The sequence below is a fragment of the Colletes latitarsis genome, chromosome 6 (assembly GCF_051014445.1).
Source record: "Colletes latitarsis isolate SP2378_abdomen chromosome 6, iyColLati1, whole genome shotgun sequence".
Lineage (NCBI taxonomy): Eukaryota > Metazoa > Arthropoda > Insecta > Hymenoptera > Colletidae > Colletes > Colletes latitarsis.
In genome coordinates this window covers 3687296-3700447 of record NC_135139.1, presented here as the reverse complement: position 1 = coordinate 3700447, position 13152 = coordinate 3687296, and the positions used below count along the sequence as shown (strand labels likewise).

Genomic DNA, 13152 nt, shown 5'->3' with positions numbered 1-13152 from the left:
ACAAAGAAATTTAAAATTTCACATATTAAAACTGCGGCATTTCATCCACAATCGAACGGTTCTATAGAAAGGTCACATCATGTGCTGAAGGAATATTTTTTTTAAAACATTTTATGGATAAACATAGGAATTGGGATAAATGGCTTCCAATGGCTTCTTTTTCATACAATACAAGCGTGCACGAGGGGACATGGTATACCCCACACGAATTAGTGTTTGCCCGTTTAGCTCGTATGTCGTCCAATAATCCGATTGATATAAGCAGTGAAGATACCTATCATGGTTACCTGCGCACCCTTCAGGGGAAACTCGATGCCCTATGCAAACAGGCGAGAGAGAATTTAGTATCGGCAAAAATTAGATCAAAAAGATATTATGACAAGAAAGTAAGCATATATCAGTTTAAAGTAGGGGATCGGGTGTTCCTTTTGAAGGAACCGGCCAAAGGTAAACTGGATGATCAGTATACAGGGCCATATGAGATTTTGGAAATATTGAATGCGACTAATGTCAGAATAAGAGTTAGAAATAAGGACAGGATAGTGCATATGAATAAGCTTAAGCTGTGTAAGTACGCTGAAATCGGAAGGAGAAGCACGGGCAGCGTAGGCCCCACCCCGCATGCGATTAGGACCGACCAAACTACCCCCACCGAAGCGGTGAAGCATGTAAAGGTCGCAGCGCAGCGCCCGAAGAGGCAGAAAGAATTAGGAGATTAAGGAAAATGTGCTTATCAAGACTGCCGTGGCAGGAGACGGGCGCGGAGGCATACAGGCGAGACATTGCGCCCTACAGGTGCCACCGCTGGTGGTATGCCGAGTCGGGCGATGAGGTGGCATGCCGCTGGTGTGCGAGGGCCATTGGCCTGCTGCTCTCCACTCGGCATTATTATGCGGTGGGAGAGGAGCTGGGAGAGTGTGAGGGTTGTTGGGGGCCACTGGGCACGTCGCGGCCAATACAGGACTGCGAAGAGTGCGCGGAGGAGTTTTTAAGAATGTGGGCGGCCAGGCGGAGCGGAAAGACGGTGGATGTGTCGCGACACGAGCCGCTGGGTGAAGTGGTCCCTCCACCGAGGATCCCCTACTACCGGGCCAATGAGCGGTAAACGTATTGGTCAGCAGGGCGCCTCTATAAGGGGGTGACTGGTCCCAAGAATCATATAAAACCCTGATGGACAGAAGTGAGGGGGTAGTGAACAGGAACTGTGTGGAGTGACTGTAGTGGGGGTGGACAAGATGCGGAAGTAAGGGTGATGGGAGGTGATCTTCCCGTCACAATCAAGGACTATAAAATGGAACGATAAGTGGGCCGGACATTGTTTTATGCAACGATTCGCGATGGACAACTTGAAAGGTATTGTGCTGCTGGTTCTGGTGGGCCTTTGGACATCGAGGGTTCGAGACCTCATCGGCTACGATTGTGGAGGCACCACACTCAACGAATCAACCATTTCTCTCCTAAATGTGGGTAGCTGCGAGCCACTGCAGCTCCAACCAACGACAGCAGTGCACCATATTCAGCTGTTACAACTGGCAGAATTTAATGGAGCACAAATTTTCGCGTGCCGTATACAAGTCGATCGGAACATTTATCATTGTAGCATGCACTCGCATGTCTCGGTAGTATGAAACGGCAGGCAGGAGTACATTCATGCCATGACGATCGATTTGTGCAGGCAGTTACACACTACCGAGATGATGTTATTCGGAGCAACAATGCAGATATCGGGTTTACAAGGCAACTCTACAGAGGCACGGAGTGTGACGTTGGCGGGGAGCCTGGATGCTGAAGGAAGATGTTCAGGTGCTCAATACAGCGACCCTTATGGCACGTGGGACAACGTGGTGGTGCAGGTAGTAATCCGTTTCACATTGCGAAATTACTATGCAGCCATCAGGATACGAAGCAACAAAATCATGTTGAACTCGGGGACGCAATGTGAGGTCTCCGATTCTATTTGTTCTGATGCGGACGGATCGTTAGTGTTTTGGACCCCGATTCCGGAGGATAACTGCAAATTCGGCAGTTATGATGTACCCTATGAAGGAATGGCAGCGGTGCTGACGAGTGACCGGGAACCAACAGTATACACGGTGACGGAACAGGATACAACATTCGCGCTCACGAAAAAGGGCGAGTTCCAGCTATGCGGGTATCATCTGCAGAGGACGGAACATTCCAAGCTGTTTATCCTCGAAACCAGTGGAGGAGGAATGTTCAAGCGGAAATCGGCTGTGGCAGTGAACAATTTGGACATATTTGCGTATGTGAACTCAAAATTTGTGTATGTGGGAAAACACGTCCGCACGCAGATGAACCAACTGTATGCAGATATCATGGCGCAGAAGTGCCAATTGGAAAAACAAGTGCTTATCAATGCACTGGCGTTAACGAACATTGCTCCAGAAGAAGTGGCTTATTCCATAATGAAAGCACCAGGATATCTTGCCGCCACGGCTGGGGAAGTGCTGCATGTCATACGGTGCGTGCCAGTGGAGTGTACCTTGAGGAGAACTGATGAGTGCTACTGGGAGCTGCCGGTGACGCATGGGAACCAGTCGATGTTCCTTACACCGAAGAGCCACATACTGACGCGGCAGGCAACACCGAGGCAGTGTAACGAGCTGCTGCCTGTCATGTACGAGTTCCACGGCACATGGTACCGATTTCTGCCCAATCCAGTGGAAAGTTTGCCACCAGAGACCATCACCCCACTGACCAGATCATCATGGAAATATGTGTGTTAGAATCTAAGGGTTCTAACCGGGGTCCGGACGAGGGAAATACTAGGGGAAGTTGAATGACAAGTTTTTATTATTTGTATTTTCGCTTGTCGCTCTGCGACAAGCTTTTTATTATGAAATAAATCTGACACAAATAAAAAAGTAAAAAAAATATAAAATTAGAAAAAAAGAATAATTATATATTTTTTTTGTATGGCCGGGGTGGCTTCACCGTTGTGGCCTCTGGTGGGATGGACCTTGGTTGCTGTAACAAAGGTTCATTCAAATTAAATACGTGCGTACACGTATCCTAAACACACGCTCGTCAGCTGTTCGCCTCGCTCTCCTAGCGACTATCGTTGCGCTCGGAGGGGGAGATCAGCTGTCGTTTAGCGTAGATCAGTGGACTGTAAATTTGTACTTGTTCGTTGATAATTATTTATTCAGATTTTTACCCTGAACAGAAGAGAATTCACTCGTATCTGTCGGGGGCGATTTTGCCACGGACGGGTCACCAAATGGAGGTCGTAAAGCTCCAAATGGGTGGATCCCGTGAGCACGCTCTCCGTGCGGGTGACGTAGAAACGTCGTGCGAGGTGATTTACTGCGACACTGTAAAATTACTGCACGGCGACCGTTTCTGCCGGGGACCGTGACAGTAAAGTGTCCTTTGCAAAAAATCCCTCGCGGGTCCAACCGCACTATAAAGCCTACCCGGCGACCGTGTTGCACGGGGACCGTATGTGGTAGGCGGCGTGACGGAAGGTGAGGCGACCTTGAACCCGAACTCCTCCGTACGAAGAGCACTCCACGAGGCGGTACCGATTCAACGGTATGACCTTTGGGAGGCTCCGAAGCCGTATAGCTTTAAAGGGATTCTGGGTGAGTGCACCCTGAGTCCCTTACGTCGCGGTCGCGGCAACGACTGCAACGTACAATCCTTCGTAGCGAAGGCGGTCGTGTCACGCGCAGCGTGTATTACGACCTCCCTTTTTTCGCAGGTAGATTGTTATACGAAAACTCTAACCGCAGCAACGGTGAGAATTCTTTAAAAACAAGTCTAATGGTAATTGTGCGAGTCCGTACTTGAGGAGCGAGATCTTCAGGGATCCGCTCCCGTTCGCAGTTGGCTCGTGAATAATAACGAATATCATCGCGGATCGACAGACGAAGACTCGGTCGCGCCTTGTCGTCGCGACGCGGCGCTGCCAAATTCAGCTGTCGATCTCTTTTCAATATATTTTACGGTTCTCTCTCTCGACGCTGACGTCACGATACCGTTTAAATGGTGCGAAGCGAATCTTCGCGTGAGGTCTGCCTATAAAAACACGTAAACGGCTGCGGTTTTAAATTGTCCGAACGTTCAACGAACTTGACGAACGCTTAATCTTCCGCAGTGTCACGTACACAAACGGATACGGGAATCGCAGCCGAGAATTTAATATTTCGATTGCCGAGATTTAATATTGCGATTTTAAATAGTTTTTAACATATTTAAACAATGTGGATCCAGCGAACCTGGCTACAGGAGGAATTTATGGTATGGATGAGTTAGAAAAATTAAGAGATCACATTCTATTTCCAGTAGAGCGGCCGTCAGTTTTAAATACACTGGCAAAAGGGGCCATGGGGCAACAAATACCAGCAGGAAACCTAAAAATGATGAACCTCATGGATGAGGAATCGCTGGCATGAATTGCGGAGTCAACCTCCAAAAGGATCTGGGGCTGGTTCACGGCGTCCATTAGTGCAGGGTGCATGGGAATGTACTTGGCGCTCCGTGCTGTAAAGGCAGTGGTGGACACGGTGATTCATGGCTATGCTCTACACTCAGTATACGGGTGGAGCATTCACCTCGTGGCAGCCTTCTGGAGCAGCATAACCCACCTGCTGCTACACCTGTGCAAGTCAACGGAGCAGGTTAAAGCAGAGGCAACAACGCAGGGGGATACGACAAGCAACGCAGCGGACATCGGCCAGAGCCACCCACCGGTCCCTCCCAATACCCCACATGTATATACATACGGTGAGTTAAGAGACAAGCTTGATGTGTGAAGAATTTTGGCATGGTCAAAATTCTTATCATAGGGGGGGGGGGAGGTGTAACGTCCGCACGGCGTATGTCTCCCCCACCCTGACTCCTTTCTCCCCATATTCTGTATAGTAAGTTACTAGATAGTAGGTAGCCGGATCGCGGAGACCGGGATATTTAATTCAGCTTGGGTATTAGGTGATATGTTCAGATTCATGTTGATTTGATGAAAAGCTATGGATATTTAATTCAGGTTATGTATTAGTTGATATGTTCATATTCATTTCGGTTTTATGAAAAGCTATGGGGAATGATTAATTAATGTTATAAATTGAATACGCATAGGATTAGGAGATATATAATGGAGTGGGTATTTTCGAAGCGAGCTGTTAGCCGAGCCCGATCAATGAGTGGAAGAATGTTATCTGTATTCGGTGTAAGGTAACCCGAGAAATATGAGAATTTTATACCTTCAGAACGAACTGTTAGCTGAGGCCGATCGATAAGTAACTGAATGATATCTGCATGTGGTATAGGGTAACGGGGAATGTGAAAACGCTTTTAGGCGCGAAGTCTGAGCCAGGGATATCGGGATTGCCGGGTATCGCAAGGAATTCGGACCACCGGGAAGGGCTCCCACCCCGTTTGTCTGAAAGTAATAAAAGGGGGCATCGGCTTCCAGGAAAGTAGAGAGAGAGTTGAAGCGGTATGAGTGAACATAATTATTGTACTGATAGGCGTTGCTTGGCTAATAAATAGCGAAAATCGCTTCATAACAAATATAACCTATTACACGCTGGAGCCGTGCAAAGGCTACTATTTTTTGTTGTAAACAATGAAGTACAGTGTTCGAATTTAGTTGGAAATATCCTAAGATATTGCCAAAGCCACACCTCCCCCGGAAGACGGCCGACCCCGAGAGGGCCCTGATGCGACCTATCGCGTCGATCGTCGATCGGCCCTCCCGGAAACCGTACTGGCAGTCGGCCAGGTCGGGGGGAGCCCGCGACAGATGCTCGACGAGGTGGGCAGCAATCACGCGCTCGAAGAGCTTGCCCACCTCGCCTTCCGGAGGAGGACCATCCTCGTCACTTTCCAACTAGGGGGGAATCGCTCGTCCCTCAGGCATCGGTCAAACAACCGCCTGAGGTCGGCCCCAAGGACGCCCTGGGTCAAAACCCAAACCCGGCCAGGCACACCATCCGGCCCCGGGGCCGTGTTACGCGTCCCGAGCCGTTTGATGGCCGTGGCCAGCTTCCCCTGCGTGACCCCCAGCTCGGCCGCCCACTCAATTGGGACAGCCGACGCTGCCGGAGGACGTGGCCTTCCCTCCCCAATTGGGAAGAGAGTATTGACCACGTCCTCCAGCAGCCTGGGGTCAAGACCCTCGGTGACAGGGGGCGCCCACGGGCGGAGCTTATTTAGCACTAGCTTATACGGGCGCCCCCAAGGATCGTCATCGAGGGTCTGGAGGAGCTCCTTCCATGCCCGGGTTTTGGCCCGTTTGATGGCGACCTTTTTTTTTTTTTTTTTTTTTTGTCGTGGGGAAAATCTTCGAAAGACTCCCTCCCACCTCCTTGGGGAGAGGTGGGAGGGGTGTGTGGGATTCCCCGCGCCCGTACAACGACAGGCGCGGGACCTACCCACTAAAAACCCCACGGTGATCCTTCGGCACGCTTTGGGAGGATACCGGGAATCGCTCGAAGCATTCTTCCGGTATCCTCCCCGTGCCCGCGCTTTCGCGCCCATCCCCCGGGGGGACAATCGGTCCCCCCAGTAGACACACTGCCTCATAGCGGCGGGACGGGGCCACTCCATCCCGCCGCTATCCGTCCCGGGGCCGCGTTTAGTGGCGGCTGCGAGCCCCAACCCGCAACCGCCCGCGACCCCGTTTCCACCCCTCGGCGGCCGGGCGTTCATGGCCGCACCAGACCGCCGAGGGTGCCTCCCCTTGCGTCGGACCGGTAGGGGGAGGCACTCCTACCCCCAACCGGTCCGACCCGGCGCCGCCTGGCGGGAGGAGGGTCCCCTCAGGACTCCCCTCCCAGCCTAGGTCATCCGCCACGCCGAGGCGGCCGCCCGCGACGCCTCGCGACCGGGCGACGACCTCGGGCCACCGCACGAGCGCGAGCTTCAGCGCGCCGCTGAAGCTCGCGCTCCCTCCCCGCGGCCTCCTTCTGCAACATTACGTTCTCGCAGAAGGAGGCCACGGCCCTCCACTTCTCCTCGCTGCCGAGCATGGCGCGCACCACGCCCGGCAGCGAGACATCCCGCCCGACGACGCCGACCAGGACACGGCGCTCCCCCTCCCACGCGGGGCATACCTCCAGGGTATGATCCGCCGTGTCCTGCTCAGCGTCGCAGTGGCAGCAACGCGCCGTCGGCTCCTTCCCTATCCGGCACAGGTATCTTCCGAAGCTGTCATGCCCGGAAAATACCTGTGCCAGCCGGTAGGTGAGGCTGCCATGGCCTCTGTCCAGCCACTCCTTCAGGAGTGGCCGAACAGCCCCGACAGTCCGGTGCCCCGCGGTTGGCAGAGCCAGCCGCTCCTGCCACGCGAGCAACACGGACTGCCGGGCCTGGCGCTTCAAATCGCCTCAAGCAGGTTCCTGCCCGCCCGGGACCGCCCCCACCCCCGCGCGACGGTCGACGCGGTGCCGGTACATCACCGCGTGCGACCGCGCGAGCAGGTCCATGGGCGGCATCCCCGCTAGAACCGTCGCCGCCTCATGTGACATGGTCCGATACCCGCGGACGACCCTGAGCGCCATGCGCCTCTGCACCCGACGCAGCATAGTCATGCTGCGCCGGGAGGCAGCCAGGTCGTCCGCCCAGACGGGGGCCCCGTATAGGGCCACCGACTGGACCATTGCCACATAGAGGCGACGAACTCGGCCCGCCGGGCCCCCCAGGTTGGGCAGGATCCGGCCCAGAGCCGCAACCATCCTTTCCAACCGGGGGACCAGGCAGCGGAAATGCTCCTCGAAACGCCAGTGGCTATCGAGGATCAGCCCTAGATACCTGATCTGGGGCTTCACCTCGATGTCAGCCCCACCCACCCGGATCAGAGGGGGTGGCGGATCCTGCCGAGGTGAATGAAACGCAATCACCTCGGTCTTATGGACCGCCACCGTCATCCCCATCCCCCTGATCCGGTCGACGACGCGTTGCGACCCCTCCTCCGCGCGACGCATGGCCCTCCCCCAGTGCGCCCCGACGGCCAGCACCAGTGTGTCATCCGCATAACACACCGTGCTGACGCCGTCGGGGAGGCCGGCCCGCAACACCGAGTCGTACGCGATGTTCCACAGGAGTGGCCCGAGGACCGACCCCTGCGGAACACCGCAGTACACCTCCCTCCGCATATCACCATCCCGGCCCGGATACTCGATCCACCTGCCGCGGACTGATGGCGACCTGCAAAGCAACCCGAGCCGTACGGTATGACTCATACAGGTCATCCGCCCTCGCTCGCGCAACGCCATCGCCTCTTCGTAGACGACGGCGTGCGCGGGTGTACTGGTGTCGGGTGCGCACACTCGCGACGCGCAATTCTGCGATCGCGGCCGACCACCAGTACACCGCCCGGCGAGGAGAAGCCCGCCGACCCGGGGCATCGCCGCGTCGCAAATATTTGCGACTAATCCCCCGAGCCGGGGGACCTTCTCCTCTATGCTCGGCTACTCGACCGCCCCCTGCGGCCAAGTTGCAGCGAAAGCAGGTGCCATCATAGCGTCCTTGTCCAGGCGCCGAAACGCCCAGCGACGCGGTGGGGCGCCAACCGGGTGGTGGTGTCGGGATGTACATCCGGGGGCAGAGACCTCCATCCGAATATACCGGTGGTCCGAGAGTGTCTCTGCTCCCCCCCCCCCCAACCACCTGCCATCCCGACACCATGCGCACGGCGTTGGGGGTTGCGAATCCAACATCCACGATGGATCCCCCATATCGCCGCACACACGTGTGCTCCGACCCCCGGTTCAGTAACCGAAGGTCGAGCCCGGCCGCCCAGTCGCCCAGGATCCCGCCGCGAACAGAGGTCCTGGGGGATCCCCACGCCACCGACTTGGCGTTAAAGTCCCCCGGAATCAGCACCGGCCGGGCCTCGCAGCGCTGCACGCATGCCGCGACCTCGGCCAGGTACTGCTCGCACGCGGCGTGACCGCTGCGGGGCGAGATGTAGCACCCCACCACGGCGACGAATCCCCGACCGCGCTCCAGAATGGAGAAAGGCGGGGACCCGTCGCCCCCTACCCATACCGCCGCCACCAAGCCGTCCGCGTCCCCCACCCAATGAGGGTGATCAAGGACGCGGTACGGCTCGGCGGCGACCGCCAGGCCAACCCCCCACTCCGCGAGGACTTGGGACATCATGTCTTGTGCCGCGCGGCAGTGGTTGAGGTTGGCCTGGGGGAGGAGACGGGGCGGCATTACTTAGCGGCCGCCCCAGCCTCCTCCCGGCTGTCCGTCCCCGTGACACCGTCCACCTCCATTGTGGACGATGCCACCGACCGCGGTGCCTGAACCGGAGGGGGCCGATTCCTCCTCTTCTTCCGGGAGGGGGGAGAGCACTTTTTGCTCCCCACCCTGTGATCGGCCGGCCTCCCCAAGTCCGCACATAGCGGGCAGTAGGAGGCCGCCGAGCACTGGCTCGCCCGGTGGTCTTTCGCTCCGCAGCGGTAACATTAACCGCTGGGGTCCACCGGCGAGGTGCACCACTGCCTCACGTGCCCCAACTCGAGGCAGCGGTGACATTGGAGTGGGCGCGGCGCGAGTATCTCCATTCGCGCCGAAACCCACCCCACCAACACCCTCCCGGATTCCGCCACCTTGCGGGCAGCGGAGAGGGTCCCCCGCCCTCGCTAGGGCACGAGACACCTCCTGCGCTGTGACCGAATCGTCCAGCCCACAAACGCGCATCTCCGTGTGCTTGGTGGGCCTGGCGATCCGGACACCCCGCTCGCCCAGCTGCTCTCAGAGCTTCTGGGCGAGTCGGTCCGCCTTCTCCCCGTCCTCCGGTCCTCTTCGCCCTCACGGAAGCGATGCCAAGCTCCTCCAGGGTGATGTTCCTGGCGAGCTGCATCGCCGCCGCGAGGGTCAGGTCGACCCCCTGCGCAACGGTCAGCGCCACCGCTGCCGTTTTGGAGGGGCGCCCAGGTCGCGTCTTCGTGGCCTTTACCCTGGCCGCGGGTGGCGAGGGCGGCGGTTGCGGCTGCGAGGCCTTCCTCGCCGCCTTCCTCGCCTTCCGCCCCACCACCTCGCTCCACGACACCTGCCCTTGGGACGGTGCTGCGGAGGACGCGCGAACCGGGATCACGGGTACCCTTCCCCCCTTGGAGGCCGCAACCCGAGATTCCGGAGTGGCCACAGTGGGTGGAGACTTAACTCCCCCCACCTTCGCTTTCCCCGACTGTAGCGGTACCGATCGGGGAGGCACCGCCTTCCTTGCGACCGCCCTTCCGGGGAAGATCTCCTCCCGGAAGGCGGCCAGCTTTCTATCTATCTTGTTCCCAATCCTTCTCAAAAGTTCGTCTTCTGAGGAGGATAGGGAACTCTGCGCGGGCGGAGCGCGGGTGGAAGGACCGGTGGAGCCCCGCGCTACCGCCGCCGCACTCTGCTCGTTTACCGCCGCCGTGGGTCGTGGCAGAGGAGGAGGGAGGATGGGAGGTAGGGCGGCGCTATTCTAGCGTGCCTCTGCCTTCCTCCTCTCACGCCTCTCCTCTTCCAACAGGAGCTGCAGACGGGCGTTCCGCCTGCTCAGCTCCTGTGCCGCCTCCCTCATCCTTTGGGCAGCCTCCCTCAGGGCCTCTGCCCCGCCGTTCTTCTGGCCCTTGAAAGAGCAGGCTGCGACCTCCTTCTCCACCCGCCTCAGGGACGAGGAGATTGTCTTTGATATCTCCTGTGTTACCTCGTCTTTGAGGCAACTCAGCATGACAACAGGGCTCATTGCCCTGCCCACTCCGTCGACGGCCTGCCCCATCCACTTCCTCTTCGAGCCTAAGTAGCTCCTGGTGGAGGAGAAGGACGAGACTGACGCAGTCTCGTCGTCTTCCTCCACTCTGCACGAAACCGGGCCAGGCGCTGAGTGAGGCGTGAGCGCCGTCACCGTAGCCCCAACACCGTCTTCGTCCTCCCTCACTACAATATCCCGTCCCATCCCCGTTTTATTTAGAAAATCCATAGAATTCCCACGCGTAGGTCGGAAATAAAGGTCCACCCGGGCAGAGCCGCCTTACCCGGGTAAGCCTAATACTCCGGGGGTTCGGCAGGTGCCCCCGGAGGTGGTCGCTTGGGATTGGGCCTTCTCCCCCAACCATGCATCCCATCGCCGCGCACCATAGCTTAGGATCGGAGGGCGATTTTATAGAGTCGCCATACTCGCGGCTCGGGCGGTTAAGCCAAGGCCCCCGTTCCTCCTGCCGTCACGTACCATTCACAAAACCAAAGAAGGAATTGTAAATGGGTCGTTGTGACGACCAACAGGAGGCTCACGGTGTGATTAGCATCAGGTACCTCGGGGTCGTTACGCCCCGTACGCACGGGTCATGGGGGGGGGGGGGGCGCCCGGATCGGGGGATTAGTCGCAAACATTTGCGACGCGGCGATCCTACCCAACCTGGGGGGCCTGGCGAGCCGAGTTCACCGCCTCTATGTGGTAATGGTACAGTCGATGGCCCTTTACGGGGCCCCCGCCTGGGCGGACGACCTTGCGGCCTCGAGTGCAGAGGCGGATGGCGCTGAGGGTCGTCCACGAGTGTCGTCCGGACCGTGTCGCATGAGGTAGCGACGGTTCTTGCGGGGATGCCGCCCATGGACCTCCTCGCGTGGTCGCACGCGGTGCTGTATCGTCAGGAACCTGCTTAGGGCGATTTGAAGCGTCAGGCCCGGCAGTTCGTGGTGCTCGCGTGGCAAGAGCGGTTGGCGCTGCCAACCGCGGGGCGCCGGACAGTCGAGGCTGTTCGGCCACTCCTGAGTGAGTGGCTGGGCGGAGGCCATGGAAGCCTCACTTACCGGATGGCATAGGTGTTTTCCGGGCATGGTAGCTTCGGGAAATACCTGTGCCGGATAGGGAAAGAGCCGACGGCGCGTTGCTGCCATTGTGACGCTGAGCAGGACACGGCTGAACACACCCTCGAGGTGTGTCCTGCGTGGGAGGGGGAGCGCCGTGTCCTGGTCGGCGTCATCAGGCGGGATGTCTCGCTGCCCCGTGGCAGCTCATCACGATGGAGGTACCATCCCAACATCCTGACATCGCCAACAGGTCGAATACCTTCGCCAGATCCGCACGCCGCCCTCGGAGGAACATCAAACCAAGTAAGACTAGGGAAATCCTTTTTTACCAATACCGACGGAATCCCAACGTAACACCGGTAAAAGTTCAGCACTACCACGAGGCTTTTCCCTATTTAGGGGCCTCGGGGTGTCCATGAGGATTTTTCCACGTAAAAAAGTGTCCTAGAGCCTCCCTGATTTCGTATCAGGTTCGTCCATGCATCTCACTAATAAACTGATACCGTATTCCATACTTTCTCTTGCACTCGCAGGCTATGCACGCTGCACGGCCGTGGCGCATAGCAAGAAGAATGGTGTAACAAAGTGCAAACACTTTGCTGTGATATTACTGTTGTAATCAGTGTAGCCAGATCTGGCATAATTGAGTGCATCGAAATCGACAATAGCGACGACAAACTTCCTTAGCGTCTAACGGAATGGTGGGGATAGCAGGCATTTACTACACATGAGCCACGTGTACGTAAGCTCGGCACTTCGTACAACTTCAGAAAATCGCTAGTGTGAATCTTTCCTTCTTGCTCTTGTAAAAGAGAAACAGCTGAAATACGACCTCGCCATAATCGGCATACGATTCCAAGTCTCGACTGCCCCAGTGTTTAGCGTAGAATACAAATTGTGATTGTAAAGCCATTTCGTTAATGCCCTTACGGCAATGGGGTCCTAAAGCCATTTCGTTAGTGCCCTTAAGGCAATGAGGCCCCAAAGCCATTAACGACATTAATCAAGAAGTGACCGCGCGGTTTGACATCACCGTTGAGTCAGGGTTTTTCCGCCGGTACCTAAGACGTGCCGACCACCGTCTTGGGTGTAAAAATCAGAAGTATCAGCGCACCAATCAGGAAAAGGAAATTTTCTGATTGGCTAGCGGCTGACACTTCAAGTTACATTTAAGCCGCCGCATTTTGTAATCTAAGGTCAGACGTTAGCAGCACACAACGTGCAACGCATCATTCGAACTTTGGCAGCACACAACGTGCAACGCTGGTCCTTCGAGTAAAATCGGCACTTGACGTGCAAGCTCATCAAAGGCTTGCAGATCTTACGATCACCACAAGCCCCATCACCCAGCATTTTTACTTTCCAACCTATTGTAGGAAGCTAACG

At 56.7% G+C, this 13152-nt stretch overlaps 1 protein-coding gene across 1 annotated transcript; it reads left to right on the top strand.

Moving 5' to 3' along the window:
• Positions 1 to 724: 724 nt before the first annotated feature.
• LOC143342767 (uncharacterized) lies at positions 725 to 4778 on the top strand. Its single transcript, XM_076766984.1, is given in 3 exon segments — positions 725 to 1101; positions 1676 to 2738; positions 4206 to 4778. Coding segments are annotated over 3 exon segments (2013 nt in total).
• The last annotated feature ends 8374 nt before the right edge of the window (positions 4779 to 13152 follow it).